Below are 20,517 nucleotides of genomic sequence, written 5' to 3' on the forward strand. Positions count from 1 at the left end.
GTATGTACTTCTGAAAATGATGGGTGCCTATGAACACAATCTTGTCTTTTGGGTTTCCGTATTGAACAAATTAAACAAGTTATATTCACACAAAATATAACAAGTAATAACATACGTTTTAAATACTTCCATTATTTATTTTCCTTTTCCATCCACAATTCAATGATGAATAACACACATATTTTGGAATGATACAAAACAAAACCTTTTGCCAAAATGATATCTTATTAGTTGATTAAAATGTAACAGTTCACCCAAAAACAAATGTTTGCAATGGATACAATACTTTCAATGACAAAGCTTCCCCTTTATGGAATACAGGCAGTGGAGACAGAGTACAGTACAAAGTATTAGTTCAGTTTGGTATGTAGCAGAAGTTGGGACAGTAGATCTCAAATACATTTTGAAATGTTGAATCCCATGTAGCTTCTCATGGTCATTAAAAGTTAATACTTAGAGGGAGTTAATAGAAATAGTAAACAAGAGAATAAGGAATATAAGTTGACACATCAATACAGTATACCTTTAAAAGATAAACCAGTAAGGCCACACTTAAAGTGCACGAAGAATGTTGTGTTCATAGGTGTGTAACAATATGGGATCAGCTTTGAAAAAATAGTATTAACTTACTGAAAAGGGAGATTCAAAGCTTTATAGTGGTTATTGTCATAAGAAGAGTCCTTCTTGGAAGGGAAAATGTGATAGTCAGCAGAATTCTCATCATGACAACACAAATAAATAGTAGTGTTTCTAGTAGTCAACAACAAACAGGACAACAAGATATTCCCCACCAAAGGCAGTAAGTAGCTATTTTGCCAGCTTTGAGTTCAAACTATTGGTCCAATATTGTAAAACGTTTGAACATCCTCAGATCTCAATTTGCGTTGGAACAAAACCAAAGTCTTGATTGGCAAAGCTAATCTCCCAGTTACGTAGTGTTCCTCAAATCTAGTGTCTGCCAGTGATATGGCTGGTTTCCTGGACACAGATTGAGTCTGGTCCTGGACTAAAAAGCTACTTTAATGGAGATTCTCCATTGGGCATGCATTTTAGTCCAGGGCTTGACTTAATCTATATCTGGGAAACCAGCCCCTATAGTGTCTGCCAGTAATAGTGTTTAGACAGCCAGTTACAAGTAATATCAAGGGCCCTGAGTTTTTTGGTCAGGTAAAACTCAGGGGCCTAATCCTATCATTTCAGACATGAGTAGCAGAGTCTGGGGGTGGATGGACCAGGAAGACCCCAGAGTTGGAGCGGTAGCTGGGGCTGACTCTGTCTGAGGAGTGGGACTGGGAACCAGAACCTGGGAATCTAACAGCACAGGTCCTCTGGGCCTGACACAGCTTCTGGATCAGGAAACGCTTGTCTCGCCCATCCTGGCCCGAACAGGGAGAAGAGGAGGGTTAGTGCCTAAGTTTACCCTATGCCCTATAACAATGTTATGCCAGATAACTAGGACGTCCATTTTTTTTCTGGTCAGGTTATATGGTCAGGAAAAAAAGTGTTAACCCTAACCCTAACTCCTTTGTAGCTACTGTACAGTATAGAGCTGTGCAGCCCTGTAAGTAGACTGCTTACTGTAGCTACTCACCATGACTAGCTGTTCCCTCAGTTGGTTGATAACTCGCTTGTGAGCTCCAGCTAGAGCAATGACATAAAACATAGCCAGGCTGAGGAAGGAAAGAGACACAAGGGTTAACAAAACAGAATTTTGATGGCACTTTGTGATGACGTGTTGATGTAAAAAGGGTTTTATAAATACATTTTATTGATTGATTGGCTGAACACACAATCTATGAGCCTGGATATCAAATGGCAATGAACCGTAGACAGACTGATTGAGCTAAGATAAATAAAACAAGGAGTGATATCATTGGCCGGAACCCGTACCATGTGATGACAAAGAAGGAGACGGCGAAGGCCTCAGAGGAGATGGCCAGGAGGAATGTGCGTACTCCTGCAGGCAGCTGGGACACGGCCCGGGGGAGCACCTCCCAGGACGTGGTGTAGTTAACGAAGGGACCACAGGCCTGGGAACAGCTGATCCTGATAAGGGAGAGACGGGGAGGGTTCGTTTATGTCCCCAACAACTGATCTAGGAGCAGATTGATACTATTTCACACTACGGTCCCAAGCCAAACTGTACTATGCTGACTCAAATATTTTCCTTTCCAGCCCAGTTTCAGCAACAGTACAGCAGTACAGCTCAGTTAGGCTCAGCAGTGTGAAAAAGGTATGAGATTGGTGCATGGTAAGTTTCAGTGCAAAGATGCATGCTAGGCTAACTGCAACCATGTACTTACTGTGCGATGCTAATGGTGACAGGTACACAGGCCAGGGCCAGGCCAATCAGCAGCACAGCCAGGAAGAAGAAGTTGGAGCTGGAGGCTCGGAACGGACGGGTGGTCGGGCGGCAGTTATTCACCAGGGTTACCTGCAGGGTAGACAATACATACATTAATCAACATATCTGTGGGTGAGAATTCCCTTTCAGTCAACATAATACACACATGTATGTGATTGTCCTTTTCTCTATCAGTTGGCTGAAGGAATTAGGATAAGGAAATATCCTGACCTATACTATTACCTATGTGGTACAGTATGTCTCATTCAACTCAATCAGGGAACCACGGTTACCTAGAGTATGTAACCAGATGTTTAGACCCAGCTTAAACCATACGCTACAACCAAAAACACCAACAGTCATTCATATCAAGTACCTTCCTGATGCTGTATTACATAGAAATACAATTATGTCCACCGGCCCACTTTCTAGTATTTCTTTTTCTATGGTATATTACCTTTTTGATGTAGAAGATGATGAAGTACTTGATGGTGCAGATGGCGGGCAGCAGGGGGCAGTAGAACGTCCCGATCCAGCAGATGGTCTGGCCATACACGATATCCAGGACGTTCTGGGGGATGGCAAACTCCTGCTGGCCCCACCACTTGGCCAGGCCGCAGTCACAGTAGTTCACTATGAGTCTAGGGGAGGGAGGGGGGAGAGGGAGAGAGAAAGAACCGTCAAAAGAGGAGAGGAGAGGAGAGGAGAGGAGAGGAGAGGAGAGGAGAGGAGAGGAGAGGAGAGGAGAGGAGAGGAGAGGAGAGAAAAGATTACTTACTTCCTAGGGAACTCCACAAAGACAGTGACGGCACCGATGATGATGAAATCAAAGATCATGAGTTTGTACATCTCCTGGCCCACACGAGACTCCCAACACTGTAGGCAGAGGCAGAATCATATGAGATCATAGTAACGCAATGGCAGTGTTGTAAAGTACTTAAGTAAAAATACTTTAAAGTACTACTTAAGTCGTTTTTTTGGGTATCTGTACTTTACTTTACTATTTATATTTTTTACAACTTTTACTTTTACTTCACTACATTCCTAAAGAAAATAATGTACTTTTTACTCCATACATTTTCCCTGACACCCAAAAGTACTTGTTACATTTTGAATGCTTAGCAGGACAGAAAATTGTCAAATTCACACACTTATCAAGAGAACATCCCTGATCATCCCTACTGCCTCTGATCTGGCGGACTCACTAAACACAAATGCTTCTGTCACGGTTTCGGCCGAGGCGGCTCCTCCTCCTTGTTCGGGCAGGTTTCGCCGGTCGTCGTCTCCGGAGTACTAGCTGCCACCGCTCTATGTTTCTTGTTTGATTGGTTTTGTCTGTTAGTCACACCTGTTTTGTGTTATGTCTCATTTAGCATCCTATTTAGTTTCCTTGTTGGTAGTTTAGTGTTGTGTGTAATTGTTCGTGTCGTGTTGTTGCGCTACCCGTGTCGGTACGCTATTTTCATAGCTTCCTCCTTGTGTTTAGGAGAGTATTTTCGCACCTGTGTGTGCGCTCGCTTATTTACGCCTGTGTGCGTCCTTTTGCCTCCGGGCTGTTTGGATTATTTTTGTGTGCTCTAGTAAAGTCTTGTTGGACTTATCCTCTGCTTCCTGCGCCTGATTCTACACCACACCAATCCACAGCAACGTGACAGAATTACACACCACACATGGAATCAGCAGGAGCACCCGTCGACATCATGGAGGAGCGTCTCCTTGGTCAAGAGCACCGAATCAACCGGATCGGGCACGCCTTGGAGGGCGTCATGGACACCCTTCGTCGATGGAAAACCAGCGGGGTTCCCACAGCCCCACCTATCGCACCATCACCACCGGACAGCCAGCCCGTCCATCGACCGGAACCCAGTGGGATTCGGCTCTCGCTCCCGAGGGCGTACGACGGCACCGCTGCTGGGTGTCAGGGGTTCCTCTTACAAGTGGAGCTCTACCTTGCCACCATACACCCGGCGCCCTCGGGATACGAGAGCGTTTCCGCCCTCATCTCCTGTCTCACCGGCAAGGCGTTGGAGTGGGCCAACGCCGAATGGAGGGGAATAGACGCTGCCACAGTCACCTATGCGGAGTTCTCCCGCCGCTTCCGTGCTGTCTTCGACCATCCACCAGAGGGGAAGGCGGCGGGGGAGCGTCTATTCCACCTCCGACAGGGGATGAGGAGCGCTCAAGAGTTTGCGCTGGAGTTCCGGACTCTAGCGGCGGATGCTGGGTGGAATGAGAGGGCCCTCATAGACCACTTTAGATGTAGCCTTCGGGAGGACGTCCGCAGGGAGTTAGCATGCAGGGACACTACACTAACATTTGACCAGCTGGTGGACATGGCCATTCGACTGGACACCCTGCTTGCGACCCGCGGACGTCCCAGGTGGGGGCCTCCCGTTCCACCCTCCAGCGCCTCCGAGCAGAGTCCGATGGAGCTTGGAGGTGCTGGCGCTAGAGGGAGAAGAGGTAGGAGCCCGAGGGGGGCAGTCTCCTGCACCAAGTGTGGCCGCGGAGGGCACACCGCGGCTAGGTGCTGGGGAGGGTCCCCTGGTGAGGGAGATGGCAGGTCATACAGTGGGGAGTCCTCCCAGGTGAGTAGGCGCCCTACTTACCCAGAGCTTTCTGTCATACACATTACATTACCTGTTTGTTTCCCACAGGTTGCACCTCGTTCCCAGCATAAGGTGCTAGTCGATTCAGGCGCAGCTGGGAATTTTGTAGATCGGAAATTCTGTGTTAAGTTAGGGATTCCCCTCCTTCCAGTCGAAAAGCCCTTTCCTGTACATGCCTTAGATAGTCGTCCGTTAGGATCTGGGTTGATTGGGGAGGTCACAGCGCCACTTAGGATGATGACGCAGGGGGGTCATGAGGAGACGATTCAACTCTATCTGATCGACTCTCCTGCGTATCCGGTGGTACTGGGGCTTCCCTGGTTGATTACCCATGATCCTACTATTTCGTGGCGAGAGAAGGCTCTTAAAGGGTGGTCTGCTCAGTGTGAGGGGTTATGTCTGGGTGTTTCCGTAGGGGCGACCTCGGTGGAGAGTCCGAACCAGATGCCAGCACTGCACATTCCTCCTGAGTATGAGGATTTGGCGCTCGTGTTTAGTAAGACCAGAGCGGCACGGTTGCCACCTCATAGACAAGGGGATTGTGCGATAGACCTCCAGACAGGAGCCGCGCTTCCGCGGAGCCATGTGTATCCTTTGTCACAGGAGGAGAAAAGGGCAATGGAAACTTACATTGCCGAGTCTCTGAGACAGGGATACATACGGCCCTCCACTTCTCCCGCGTCCTCGAGCTTCTTTTTTGTGAAGAAAAAGGATGGAGGTTTGCGTCCGTGTATTGATTACCGCGGTCTCAATCAGGTAACTGTGAAATATAGTTATCCACTCCCGCTGATTGGGACCATGACGGAGTCATTACACGGGGCACGGTTCTTCACAAAATTGGACCTCAGGAGCGCATATAACTTGGTGCGCATTAGGGAGGGCGATGAGTGGAAGACAGCATTTAGTACTACCTCCGGCCATTACGAGTATCTCGTCATGCCATATGGGTTAATGAATGCTCCATCAGTCTTCCAATCGTTTGTAGATGAAATTTTCCAGGACATGCAGGCGCAGGGAGTAGTGGTGTACATAGATTATATTCTTGTGTACAGTTCTACTCGGGCCGAGCATGTAGCCCTGGTGCGCAGGGTATTGAGGAGACTGTTGGAGCATGACCTGTATGTCAAAGCTGAGAAATGTCTGTTCTTTCAGGAGTCAGTTTCCTTTTTGGGTTACCAGTTGTCTGCGTCAGGGGTGAGAATGGAGGTGGACCGAGTGTCCGCCGTGCGTAATTGGCAAACCCCAACTACGGTTAAAGAGGTGCAGCGGTTCTTGGGTTTTGCGAATTACTACCGGAGGTTTATCCGGGGTTTTGGACAGGTGGCAGCTCCCATAACGTCTCTTCTGAAGGGGGGTCCGGTGCGCTTGCAGTGGTCGGCTGAGGCGGACAGGGCCTTTGGGAGACTGAAGGACCTGTTTACCTCGGCTCCGGTGTTGGCGCACCCGGATCCCACTTTACCCTTCCAAGTTGAGGTGGACGCGTCTGAGGCCGGTATCGGGGCAGTTCTTTCTCAACGATCCGGTACACCACCTAAGCTCCGCCCCTGTGCTTTTTATTCTAAGAAGCTAAGTCCGGCGGAGCGGAATTATGACGTAGGGGACAGGGAGCTGTTAGCCGTAGTACAGGCCCTAAAGGTGTGGAGGCATTGGCTTGAGGGGGCTCAGCACCCTTTCCTCATTCTGACCGACCATCGTAACCTGGAATACATTCGGGCAGCTAGGAGACTGAATCCTCGCCAGGCTCGATGGACTATGTTTCTCGCCCGGTTTGTGTTCAAGATCACTTACATCCCTGGGTCCCAGAACGGGAAGGCAGATGCTCTGTCCCGTCGGTATGACACGGAGGAGAGGTGCGTGGAGTCCATTCCCATACTACCGGAGTCTTGTCTGGTGGCACTGGTGGTGTGGGAGGTCGATGCGGAGATCGAGCGGGCATTACGCACCGACCCTAGTCCTCCACAGTGTCCGGTGGGTCGGGCGTACGTCCCGCTCGAGGTCCGGGATCGGCTGATTTATTGGGCTCACACGTCCCCCTCCTCTGGACATCCAGGTATTGGCCGGACAGTGCACTGCCTTAGTACGAAATACTGGTGGCCAACGTTAGCCAGGGATGTGAGGGTTTATGTCTCCTCCTGCTCAGTGTGTGCCCAGTGTAAGGCGCCCAGACACTTGCCCAGGGGTAAATTACAGCCCCTGCCCGTTCCACAACGACCCTGGTCTCACCTCTCGGTGGATTTTGTTACCGATCTTCCCTCCTCACAGGGGAATACCACCATCCTGGTCGTTGTGGATCGGTTCTCGAAGGCCTGTCGTCTCCTTCCCATGCCGGGTCTTCCTACTGCCCTACAGACCGCTGAGGCTCTATTTACTCACGTCTTCCGGCATTACGGGGTGCCCGAGGATATAGTGTCCGATCGAGGCCCCCAGTTTACCTCCAGAGTCTGGAGAGCATTTATGGAACGTTTGGGGGTCTCGGTGAGCCTTACCTCGGGTTACCACCCGGAGAGTAATGGGCAGGTCGAACGAGTCAACCAGGATGTGGGTAGGTTTCTGAGGTCATATTGTCAGGGCCGGCCGGAGGAGTGGGCGAGATATGTGCCCTGGGCCGAGATGGCACAGAACTCTCTCTGCCACTCCTCCACGAGACTAACCCCTTTCCAGTGTGTGTTAGGGTACCAGCCGGTTCTGGCACCGTGGCATGAGAGCCAGATCGAGGCCCCCGCTGTGGATGAGTGGGTGCGGCGCTCGGAGGAGACGTGGAACGCTGCACACGTCCATCTGCAGCGTGCCATACGTCGACAGAAGACGAGCGCCGACCTACACCGCAGTGAGGGGCCAGTGTACGCACCTAGAGATCGAGTCTGGCTCTCAACCAGAAACCTGCCCCTCCGCCTGCCCTGCCGGAAGCTGGGTCGGCGGTTTGTGGGGCCTTTTAAAGTCCTGAGGAGATTGAACGAGGTGTGTTACAGGTTAGAACTACCTATTGATTACAAGAATATTAACCCCTTGTTCCATGTGTCTCTCCTCAGGCCGGTGGTAGCTGGTCCACTCCAGGACTTTGAGATTGAGGAGACTCCTCCGCCCCCGTTGGACATCGAGGGGGCTCCGGCGTACACTGTTCGGACCATCCTGGATTCGAGACGCCGGATGGGGGGTCTCCAATATCTCGTGGAGTGGGAGGGGTACGGTCCGGAGGAGCGGTGCTGGGTGCCGAGGAGGGACATTCTGGACCCGTCCCTGATGACCGAATTCCATCGTGGTCATCCTACGCGCCCTGCTCCGCGTCCTCCTGGTCGTCCCCGAGGCCGGAAGCGGCGCGCGGCTCGTCAAGGGGGGGGTACTGTCACGGTTTCGGCCGAGGCGGCTCCTCCTCCTTGTTCGGGCAGGTTTCGCCGGTCGTCGTCTCCGGAGTACTAGCTGCCACCGCTCTATGTTTCTTGTTTGATTGGTTTTGTCTGTTAGTCACACCTGTTTTGTGTTATGTCTCATTTAGCACCCTATTTAGTTTCCTTGTTGGTAGTTTAGTGTTGTGTGTAATTGTTTGTGTCGTGTTGTTGCGCTACCCGTGTCGGTACGCTATTTTCATAGCTTCCTCCTTGTGTTTAGGAGAGTATTTTCGCACCTGTGTGTGCGCTCGCTTATTTACGCCTGTGTGCGTCCTTTTGCCTCCGGGCTGTTTGGATTATTTTTGTGTGCTCTAGTAAAGTCTTGTTAGACTTATCCTCTGCTTCCTGCGCCTGATTCTACACCACACCAATCCACAGCAACGTGACAGCTTCGTTTGTAAATGATGTCTGAGTGTGCCCCTGGCTATCCGTGCCTACTGGTTTGCTAAATATAAGACATTTGAAATGATTAATACTTTAACTTTTGATACTTAAGTATATTTTGGCAATTACATTTACTTTTGATACTTAAGTATATTTAAAACCAAATATGTTTTTACTTTTACTCAAGTCGTATTTTACTGGGTGACTTTCACTTTTACTTGAGTAATTTTCTATTAAGGTATCTTTACTTTTACTCAAGTATGACAATAAGGTACTTTTTCCACCACTGCGCAATGGTACCTTCCAACATCAATATGTACTGTATATTTACGGTGACCTTTGACCCCCACTCACCGGGTAGAGGACGTGGTTGTACCCACAGACACAGTCGCCTTCCTGGCAAGAGGTGATCTGACCCCAGAGTGAGACGAGAAGCACACAGATACTGGTCAGGCGCATGAACACACACCTGTGGAAAGATTGACATTATAAAGAAATTAGATTACTAAATCAGTATGCAAACTGGAATCGATGTGAAACAACAGCATCATTCATTGATTTCCACAGAAGGAAGTGCTTGGTTACCAGGGCTGGGGTAAATTTAATATCAATTCAGGAAGTAAACTGAAATGTTTTAATTCATTTAAATTCCTGAATTGAAATGAAAACAACCCCAGTCCTGTTGTTTACCTCATGAGAGTGAAGCGGATCTCGAAGGCGGGGGAGTAGTCTTCATACTGGATGATGAGGGAGAAGATGAGGGGGGTGATGAAGTTGGCCAGGGTGATGACGATGGACGGTAGGTACTCATAGATCAGGTCCAGGATGAAATTCACCTGTTATGATGACGCGTGTTTGAAGCAAAACAGAAAATACATATGTCATTAAGTATACAGTACTGAGGAAGGGCCGCATTCGGTCTTCACCGAGGTCTGGAGGGCCTCACTCTTCAACGCTCCCTGACTGTCTAGTTTTCCTTTTGATGACTGTTAGCAAGCTGGACAGAGTGAAGAGACTATACATGCAGGTCCATTATCATTTCTACACAGTTTAGATTTGGTTTTAGTAATTTAAATGGCGATTAAGATAGTTTCCCCCTGGGGAATGTTTGAAAATAATATGTATGTATTTTATAGTTTGACACCCCTAAAAGAAGTATAGGTCTATTGACAAGCTACAGTTGAAGTCGGAAGTTTACATACACTTAGGTTGGAGTCATTAAAACTCGTTTTTCAACCACTCCACAAATTTCGTGATAACAAACTATCGTTTTGGCAAGTCGGTTAGGACATCTACTTTGTGCATGACAAGTAATTTTTCAACAATTGTTTACACACAGATTATTTGACTTATAATTCAAAATTCCAGTGGGTCAGAGGTTTACATACACTAAGTTGACTGTGCCTTTAAACAGCTTGGAAAATTCCAGAAAATGATGTCATGGCTTTAGAAGCTTCTGACAGGCTAATTGACATCATTAGAGTTAATTGGAGGTGTACCTGTGGATGTATTTCAAGGCCTACCTTCAAACTTAGTGCCTCTTTGCTTGACATCATGGGATAATCAAAGGAAATCAGCCTCAGAAGACCTCAGAAAAAAAAATTGTAGACCCCCAGAAGTCTGGTTCATCCTTGGGAGCAATTTCCAAACGCCTGAAGGTACCACATTCATCTGTACAAACAATAGTACGCAAGTATAAACCCCATGGGACCACGCAGCCGTCATACCGCTCAGGAAGGAGACGCGTTCTGTCTCCTAGAGATGAACTACTTTGGTGCGAAAGTGCAAATCAATCCCAGAACAACAGCAAAGGATCTTGTGAAGATGCTGGAGGAAACAGGTACAAAAGTATCTATATCCACAGTAAAACGAGTCCTATATCGACATAACCGGAAAGGCCGCTCAGCAAGGAAGAAGCCACTGCTCCGAAACCGCCATAAAAAAGCCAGACTACGTTTTGCAACTGCACATGGGGACAAAGATTGTACTTTTTGGAGAAATGTCCTCTGGTCTGATGAAACAAAAATATTACTGTTTGGCCATAATGACCATTGTTATGTTTGGAGGAAAAGGGGGGAACGCTTGCAAGCCGAAGAACACCATCCCAACCGTGAAGCACGGGGGTGGCAGCATCATGCTGTGGGGGTTCTTTGCTGCAGGAGGGACTGGTGCACTTCACAAAATAGATGGCATCATGAGGAAGGAAAATTATGTGGATATATTGAAGCAACATCTCAAGACATCAGTCAGGAAGTTAAAGCTTGGTTGCAAATGTGTCTTCCAAATTGACAATGACCCCAAGCATACTTCCAAAGTTGTGGCAAAATGGCTTAAGGACAACAAAGTCAAGGTATTGGAGTGGCCATCACAAAGCCCTGATCTCAATCCTATAGAGCAAGGAGGCCTACAAACCTGACTCAGTTACACCAGCTCTGTCAGGAGGAATGGGCCAAAATTCACCCAACTTATTGTGGGAAGCTTGTGGAAGGCTACCCAAAACGTTTGACCCAAGTTAAACAATGTAAAGGCAATGCTACCAAATACCAAATTGAGTGTATGTATCCACCCCCCCCCCCCCAAAAAAAAAATTTGCGTGTATGTAAACTTCTAACTTCTGAAATAAATCACTCTCTCTACTATTATTCTGTCATTTCACATTCTTAAAATAAAGTGGTGATCCTAACTGACCTAAAACAGGGAATTTTTACTAGGATTAAATGTCAGGAATTGTGAAAAACTGAGTTGAAATGTATTTGGCGAAGGTGTATGTAAACTTCAGACTTCAACTGTACCTCCTAAGGAGAGGCTGAGGACATCAGAGACAGCAAGGTGTGCTGAGGAGACTCCAGACCTGTCTCTGACTGACTCTGACCATCTATCCTCCGTGGCTGATGCTCCCTCCTCCACTCCTGCTTCAACTTCCTTCATGACCTTTTCATCGTCTTGTATCTCCATTTATTGATTTAAATGTGTTTTCTCGTATTGTTCTACTGCAATTCAGCTTTAAGCTGCTATAGTACACATGAAATTAAACTAAACTGAACTAAACTAATATTGCGGTTTAAAGGTTTATCACAATGTGATTTAAAAAGAATCCTCCAATACATGTTAGCTATAGTACCTTAGTCATCTGTGCTTTCTGGGAGAAGTTGGTGGCTATGTAGATGGAGTAGAAGCAGGCAGCCAGTACAGTGATGACAAACAGATTCAGGATCAGTCGGATCACGTAGATCCTACACTTCTCCTTCCGTGTCCTGTCTGCTATCTTCTGCTTGATCCGCTCCTCTTCCAGATCAGTCTGTTGACATAGAGAAGACAGAGGAATTAATATAGGATCTCTATTATATGCAGTTATAAGCATTTATACTGTATATATGAATAAACAAATAAACACAGCTACTTCTGAAAGGAAAAGACTAGTAGAACAGTCAGTGAGAAGCGAGAGTGGTAAAGATAAGTGAACCGATATGGTTCTGTTACATTATATGGCTGTAACCGAAATGTGTGAACTGAGGACTTACAGTTTTTCTCGATTGTTTACACACATTTTCTGAAAGCATGCCTTATATTCTCAGAACTCTACACACAAATCAAAAAACACACACACAATGGGCAAAACCTCTCAATTCTCCAGCAAAATGAAACTTTACATTCAAAACAATGTTATTTCTTATCAAAATTGTATTTTGTTTTCAAATGACACACACAAACCATCATATGAATAGACATTTATAAGAACCAGTTGAACACTGATGTGCTCAATGTAAAACACTATGATGAATGGAAAACACTTCTTCTCCATTCATCATAATGACTTAGGCCTTTTTTTGGTTCAGTGTTGCCATTACTACAGACAGTACATACATTAGTGTGTTGTAAAATATTTGAGAATATTGTTTTTATACTCAGAACACACAAATACACGGTAACAAAAATATTGTACATCCCATTCCCAACCAACACAAAGTTGCACATACAGTGGTCTACATACAAAACAGAATAATTTAATGTATACAGTTACAGTAAAAAAAATAAAAATAAAACTATGCTGCATCCTCTCTTCTGTTGCAGTCTGGCCACAGCACCTCATCCACATCACAAGCAATGTTTTCCCTGGCCAAGCAGCGGGGGAAATATCGCCTAGCATGGCGATTCCAGCCATGAAAAGCATCAGCTGCTATGTCTCCACATGCGTCTTCCATAGCTTGGAGAAGAGGTATACGCGTTTGTGGATTTCGGTCATACACTTTCCATCTCCAGGAATGGAGAATATGGAGGGAGATAAACAACACCTAAAGCGTGGGTGGGCAGTGAACCAGTTACGAACCAGAGCAGCCCTGTGGAAACTTACATTGTCACAAATGACAACGTACCTGAGCTGCTCTGGGCCATCTACCTGATCTGGTGGAATGAGTGTGTTGTGTAGTGTGCCCAGGAATGTGATCAGATGGGTGGTGTTGTAGGGGCCAAGGGTAGCATGGTGATGGATGACGCCGTGGTGGGTAATCGCTGCACACATTGTGATGTTCCCTCCGCGCTGGCCAGGGACTTCAACAATGGCACGCTGGCCGATGATATTCCTTCCCCTCTTTCGTCTTTTTGTGAGGTTGAATCCAACCTCATCAATGAAGATGAACTGGTGCTCCACTGCAGCCACCTCTAGCTCAAGGACTCTCTGAAACACACATGACAATATCAGAAATAGACATGGAGTGGTCACTATTGTGAAGCACAATCATTATGATTACAATACTGAAATATGTATAATTTATACAGTGTTGAGAGTATGCATCAATTGTGGGATTGTATAGGACTCACTTGCACATAGTTATATCGCAATTCTTTGACTCTTTCTGAATTGCGTTCAAATGGCACCCTGTAGACCTGCTTCATCCTGAGATTATTTCTGCGCAAGACACGGTCCAGTGTTGATAAGCTTACCCTATCAATATTTTGAAATATCTCATTGTTTTCTATTATTTTTCTTTGTATTTGCCGTAATGTTATGGCGTTATTTTCTAGGACCATGTTCATGATTTCAGTTTCCTGTTCAGGAGACAGAACACGTTCCCGACCACCTTGTGTTGATAATCTTTCAGTTCTGCCAAACATATAGTAAAATGCTGTAAATACAAAGTAGAAATACATTTCCCAAATACTTGAAACATACTTTATTTTTACAGTCCTACAGAACAGTCCACAGGCAATACTGTACTACTGTACTCATTGAGTACTGTATTGATATGCAGTACTGCAATTTTCTAGTGAGAGTAGATTTCTTACCTATTCTCATTTCGGAATGTCCGGATGATGGATGCTACAGTGTACCTGCTCAAATTTGGCTGTACTCTTTGCCCAGCCTCCCTCATTGTTAGACCATGGTTGACCACATGATCAACCAAGGTGGTTCGGATCTCATCAGAGTTTACGGTCCTTGGCCTTCCTCGTCCTCGTCCTTGTCCTCCCCGTCCTCCTCCTCTTACTCTCACTCCTCTGGCTCTGCCTCTGTTTCCAATGTTGGCATCCATTGCTCCAAAACAGAAGAGCTCACCTGTTGCCCTTTTATGCTAAAGCTCTGATTGCTAATTGTAAAACTGTGTGACGGGTGTTTGCCCATGTGATGAGTCAGTGTGCATATTTGAATGGCAGTGTGTTCATTGTGAAAACAAGAGATTTTCTGCATGAAAATTGTGCCAAATGCAAAGATTTGTGTGTAGTGTTTTGAAAAAAGTGTGTTGTAGAACTGCAATTTGATTGTAAAGCAGGAATTGTGCTTGTAGTTTAGCAGAATTGGTTCAGGGGGTTGGTGCATGAGTTACATGCTGTGGTCATTGTGTCTCAAGTACCAGTATTTGTGTGTAAACAATTGAGAAAAACTGTAAATTCACTTTGTCAATAGTGTTGAATCACATTGCTCCCTGTTGTTTTGAGTCAACCTATGCTATCATTTATTTTCGACTGACTACTGACACCTCACCTTCAGTTCATAAAGAAGACTGCTCCTCTTGAGCCTGGCTGCGTTCTCGTTGACGATACAGAAGTCCCATCCGGTAAAGATCTTGTTGCAGAAACTCTGGAAGCGATCCTCGTCCTGCACCAGGTTATGCTTGAAGCCAGTCGCAGACCTTTGGGGAACGACAAGAAATGCAGATTTGGAAAGTTCAGTCTATTGCTAAAAAAACATACCGTATTTTCCGCACTATAAGGCGCACCGGAGTATAAGCCGCAGCAGCTAAATTGAATGATATTGAATGATGTGTATATATATAAGCCGCACTGGACTATAAGCCGCAGGTGTTTTAATGTTTAATTACCATATGTAAGGGTTCGGGCACAGAGGGGATTGTCGGGAAAGAGACAAACTGTCTCGCTCTCGTAATGTCTGTCTGTCTTGCTCTCGTTCTGTCTCTCGTTCTGTCTCTCGTACCACTCTCGGTTCCACTTTTACTTTTGCGCGCTACCTGTCTCACTCTTTTCCGGCCTCCAGTTTTTCCTGCTGGAGCCCGCCGCTTAAAGGTGGGGGGCGCGGACCGGTCATAGAGCCCATAGAGTTAAAGTTGGTGGACTGTAACCTGTAAAATCCATAGATTTAGGAGGTCTTCTAGTGGCTGTTAGCTGTAAAAATCCATAGATTAGCCGCACCGTTATATAAGCCGCAGGGTCGAAAAATTGGAAAAAAGGCGTGGCTTATAGTCCGAAAATTACGGTAAGTATTTCTATAACTGTATATGACTTCTATGTATGTTGCATGACCATGAAAAACAATTGGACAGCATGTGCATGTTTGAGAAGATGTGCCTTTTGAGGACCGGTTAATCCAAAAGACTAGTATAATTACTAGTCTGAATACAGTAAGGTAGGGCACTTTTTTACCTTTTGACGATCCATATGAGACTGAGGAAGAGGTAGGCTATAGTGACCAGCAGGTAGGCCAGAGGCAGGTTGTAGGTGAACTTAGGGAAGTGAATGGCCTCTACCTTGTAGTAGCCATAGAAGAGGTAGGTCTGCTCCAGAAAGCCCTGTAAGATGTGAAACAAACAAGGGAGTCATTTTCAGTCACAGAACATCATCTACAGTTCTATGCAGGCGTACAATGAGTGACTGAATTACATGAATAATAGAGCGTGGTATATGAGGAGGGTAGTCCGTACCGTCCCTGAGAGGAGGTCTGTAATGTGCTGGTGGAAAACCACCAGGCCACGGCGAGAGGTGCTGGGGTAGTTCCTGCACTCACTGCCTGTGGAACACAACAAAAGCAACCCACAGGAACAATACAATGCTAGTAAGACATCTAGCTAGAAGTCCATTAACACTGAATTCAAAAATATATATAGACGAGATTAACAATACCACATTCATCATCTAATGTAAACATGATTGTGATGTTCTTGATGTCTCAGAACAGTTACTGACTACATGGCCCATATCTCTACTCTCTATCTGAACCTTTATGATAAATAAAGCCCATGTTATTACCATCTACAGGGTTGGAGGTGGTGTCAATCTCTTTCTGAACTACAGTTTACATAAATATTATATAACACATGTACAGCAGAGGAGGCTGCTGAGGGGAGGACGGCTCATAATAATGGCTGGAACGGAGTAAATGGAAACCATGTGTTTGATGTATTTGATACCATTACACACGTTCCGCTTCAGCCACTACCACGAGCCCGTCCACCCCAATTAAAGTGCCACCAACCTTCTGTGATGTACAGGTAACTGCCAAAATAAAGGAAACACTTCAGTAAATGAACGATACAAAGTCTATTGAAAGCAGGTGCTTCCACACAGGTGTGGTTCCTGAGTTAATTCAGCAATTAACATCACATCATGCTTAGGGTCATGTATAAAAATGCTCAGTTGCCCATTATTTTGTCTACCATGGATGGAAGAAGTGACTTTGAAAGAGGGGTCTCAAAGGAGCATAGGGGGGTTTAAAGGGTGTGTGTTTCCTTTCTCTTGACAGTTACATGTATAATATGGTCTACTTTACTATAACATATAAAGGCCTGTGTTACCATCTACGTGGTTGAAGGTGGTGTTCCCTGAGGCATGGGGGGCGGTGATGATGGGCAGCATGACGAAGCCGAACATGAGCAGGAACATGACGATGTTGAGCAGCACCAGGAAACGGAGGAAGGAGAAGTAGGACAGGATCCCTGTGCCAAACATCCCTATGTTGGGATACGGAGAGCGGAAGGGATGAGTGATTTAGATACCATCTTGAATCTTAAAGAGATCAATGTCAATGCACTCATTTCTTTCAATGCTTCCAACAGAAGACACACAAATGAGCAAGAAAACTTCTAATTGCCCAATTATCATCAGAGATATTACATAATCTCTGTTGACACTTTAGCCTTTGTCCCTCACAAATCCAATTTTGAGCTTTGTTCGTGTAACTCAGCCTTTGACATAAATCATGTATTGATGTCAACAGGAGTCAATAGGAGTAACAGGTTGTTTTGTCCCTGGCATCTACTCTCCTACCCTCAATGACGTGGATGTCTCCCCTCCAGAGCTCCAGGTTGCTGAGCATCTCAAACCCATCCTCCTTCAGCCTCCTCAGGGTCCGTCTGGTGCTCTGTCTCCACTGCCTCCAACTGCTCAGATCCTTGGCCTGCTCCAAACGCTGGTCCCTGTCAGATGATCAATCAGTCAATATATTAAGCAATCAATCAGTCAGTCAATGTTTACATACTAAGCCTTTTTCAAGAATGCTAACATCACACCAGGATCCACCAAGAGAGCTTTGACAGAAACTCAATATAGTGTCCTCCATGAACATAACCATCTCTAGCCCCGATGGTTATGTTCATAAAATTGTAGCCTACTTGTAGTGAATGTTGTGCTCTGTTATTGGCCTAAGGCTTGAGAAGTCCCATATCTGGGAGAGATTCAGAGAGCATTCCTTCACTAATATTTTATATTTATATTTTATATTTATATTTTAGTCATTTAGCAGACACTCTTATCCAGAGCGACTTACAGTTAGTGAGTGCATAACATTTTTTTCTTCCTGTAATGTCTCAAATTGATACGAGATAATGAAATGCTGCCTGCCCAGCAATAACTATACACTGCTGGCCCCTACAGTGAGTGAAGGCAATGAAGGCAGATAACCAATTATTTCAACACAGTAAGACTCAGTTAAAAACATACAAATCTCTGATGTCCTGTAATTTATACAGTTACATAGTATACATATGTTTTTATTATACAGTGCAACCCTTTTCATATTATATTTACAATACATGTTACACCAGTATAACACTGTATGATGACATACAGTGCCTTGCAAAAGTATTCATCCCCCTTGGCGTTTTTCCTATCTTGTCCTACCTGTAATTTAAATGGATTTTTATTTGGATTTCATGTAATAGACATACACAAAATAGTCCAAATTGGTGAAGTGAAATGACAAAATAACTTGTTTCAAAAAATTCTAAAAAATTAATAACGGAAAAGTGGTGCATGCATATGTATTTACCCCCTTTGCTATGATGCCCCTAAATAAGATCTGGTGCAACCAATTACCTTCAGGAGTCACATAATTAGTTAAATAAAGTCCACCTGTGTGCAATCTGCAACACCACTAAGCAAAGGGCACCATGAAGACCAAGGAGCTCGCTAAACAGGTCAGGGACAAAGTTGTGGAGAAGTACAGATCAGGGTTGGGTTATAAAAAAATATCTGAAACTTTGAACATCCCACGGAGCACCATTAAATCCATTATTTAAAAATGGAAAGAATATGGCACCACAACAAACCTGCCAAGAGAGGGACGCCCACCAAAACTCACAGACCAGGCAAGGAGAGCATTCATCAGAGAGGCAACAAAGAGACCAAAGATAACCCTGAAGGAGCTGCAAAGCTCCACAGCGGAGATTGGAGTATCTGTCCATAGGACCACTTTAAGCCGTACACTCCACAGAGCTGGGCTTTACGGAAGAGTGGCCAGACAAAAGCCAATGCTTAAAGAAATAAATAAGCAACCACGTTTGGTGTGCGCCAAACGGCATGTGGGAGAGTCCCCAAACATATGGAAGAAGGTACTCTGGTCAGATGAGACTAAAATTTAGCTTTTTGGCCATCAAGGAAAACGCTATGTGTGGCGCAAACCCAACACCTCTCATCATCCAAAGAACACCATCCCCACAGTGAAGCATGGTGGTGGCAGCATAATGCTGTGGGGATGTTTTTCATCGGCAGGGACTGGGAAACTGGTCAGAATTGAAGGAATGATGGATGGAGCTAAATACAGGGAAATTCTTGAGGGAAACCTGTTTCAGTCTTCCAGAGATGTGAGACTGGGATGGAGGTTCACCTTCCAGCAGGACAATGACCCTAAGCATACTGCTAAAGCAACACTCAAGTGGTTTAAGGTACAACTTTTAAATGTCTTGGAATGGCCTAGTCAAAGCCCAGACCTCAATCCAATTGAGAATCTGTGGTATGACTTAAAGATTGCTGTACATCAGCGGAACCCATCCAACATGAAGGAGCTGGAGCAGTTTTGCCTTGAAGAATGGGCAAAAATCCCAGTGGCTAGATGTGCCAAGCTTATAGAGACATACCCCAAGAGACTTGCAGCTTTAATTGCTGCAAACGGTGGATCTACAAAGTATTGACTTTGGGGGGGGGGGGGGGGGGGTAAATAGATATGCATGCTCAAGTTCTGTTTTTTTGTCTTATTTGTTGTTTGTTTCACATTAATAAATATTTTGCATCTTCAAAGTGGTTGGCATGTTGTGTAAATCAAATGATACAAACCCCCCAAAAATCCATTTTAATTCCAGATTGTAAGGCAACAAAATAGGAAAAATGCCAAGGGGGATGAATACTTTCGCAAGCCACTGTATTATATGTCAGAGATCTCACTTATCTCTGCGTTTCTCCGCCATAGATTTGGGCAGTTCCCTGACCGGTCTCTGTATGGTCTGAGTCCTGAGTTTCTCCTCATGCTGTCTGGCCACTGTGGTCTGTCCCCATTTCCCGCTGTTGGAGGAGCCCACCCTGGTCCGTGAGCTGCCACGGCGCTTGGTACTGCCCGAGGCGGAGGGCTTTCTCCGGTACAGCAGAGACTGGTAGCTGGGGAGCTGGTCCAGTAGTGGGTTACGTGGTGCTCCCAGACGGTCAGTGTAGAACACTGTCAGAGAGAAATATGGTAAAAACATGGGTTTTGGGGAAAGAGGCTGGGGGTTCAAGTTCATGAAGTGAGAGTAAAATGTGTGTTTTAAAGAGCAATACTTGAATGCAATACACTGTATTAATATCATAATTGAACTCACTAAATAATTTGGCTGTGAATGCACAGGAAGTGGTGTAGCCATACAGTCATTACAACAGTCAGGTACACATGAAAAACCACACCTCAACAATTACAACTATCAAAACATAACTTCAGCTATCAAGTTACTGTTGCTATTCAATGTCATGGAACTCAAAGAGTAAGGGAAGTTTTCTAACAATAACAACGACAATTGGCTCAGTTTTAGCTACACGCTAGCTAACGTTGGCTGGCTAGCTTTTTAGCATTAGGAAAGTTTACCTGCCTCATCTAGCTAGATAGCTGGCTACGTTGACCAACTTACTTGCTGAGAAGGTCCATATGAAATTGAGTTTGCTTAGTTACCTGAGTCGCTCTCCATTTTCAGTTGTCCTCGTGCACTTTTAATATCAAAGAACGTTTAATGAACAACTTTGTTAGCCAGCTGGCTGACTAGCGTAGCTAGCTGACTTCGGCTGTCACAGTCAGCAGAAGGAAAACAAAGCAGCATTCGCTTTCCTG

General features: G+C 45.5%; 1 protein-coding gene across 1 annotated transcript; it reads right to left on the reverse strand.

Moving 5' to 3' along the window:
- Positions 1-112: 112 nt before the first annotated feature.
- On the reverse strand, positions 113-20,504 carry LOC311119799 (transmembrane channel-like protein 7). The gene is made up of 16 exons (XM_084194451.1): positions 20,362-20,504; positions 19,608-19,875; positions 17,217-17,365; positions 16,745-16,900; positions 15,875-15,960; positions 15,597-15,742; positions 14,701-14,848; positions 11,845-12,021; positions 9,414-9,559; positions 9,078-9,192; positions 3,123-3,220; positions 2,802-2,985; positions 2,304-2,434; positions 1,891-2,046; positions 1,592-1,670; positions 113-1,376 (listed from the first exon to the last, which is right to left on the reverse strand). Exons 1-16 carry the CDS (start codon positions 20,375-20,377, stop codon positions 1,197-1,199), a joined length of 2,235 nt encoding a protein of 744 aa, XP_084050577.1. The 5' UTR covers positions 20,378-20,504; the 3' UTR covers positions 113-1,196.
- Positions 20,505-20,517: the final 13 nt, after the last annotated feature.

The sequence above is a fragment of the Coregonus lavaretus genome (assembly GCF_964263955.1).
Source record: "Coregonus lavaretus genome assembly, contig: HAP1_SCAFFOLD_580, whole genome shotgun sequence".
In the NCBI taxonomy this organism is placed as follows: Eukaryota; Metazoa; Chordata; class Actinopteri; order Salmoniformes; family Salmonidae; genus Coregonus; species Coregonus lavaretus.

Excerpts from the sequence above, each read along its gene's own strand:
- LOC311119799 (XM_084194451.1), bottom strand. Across the intron at positions 2,047-2,303 it reads GTCACCATTAGCATCGCACA|GATCAGCTGTTCCCAGGCCT; the intron begins GTAAGTACATGG and ends CTCCCTTATCAG. Across the intron at positions 1,671-1,890 it reads TCCTTCTTTGTCATCACATG|CCTGGCTATGTTTTATGTCA; the intron begins GTACGGGTTCCG and ends TTCCTTCCTCAG.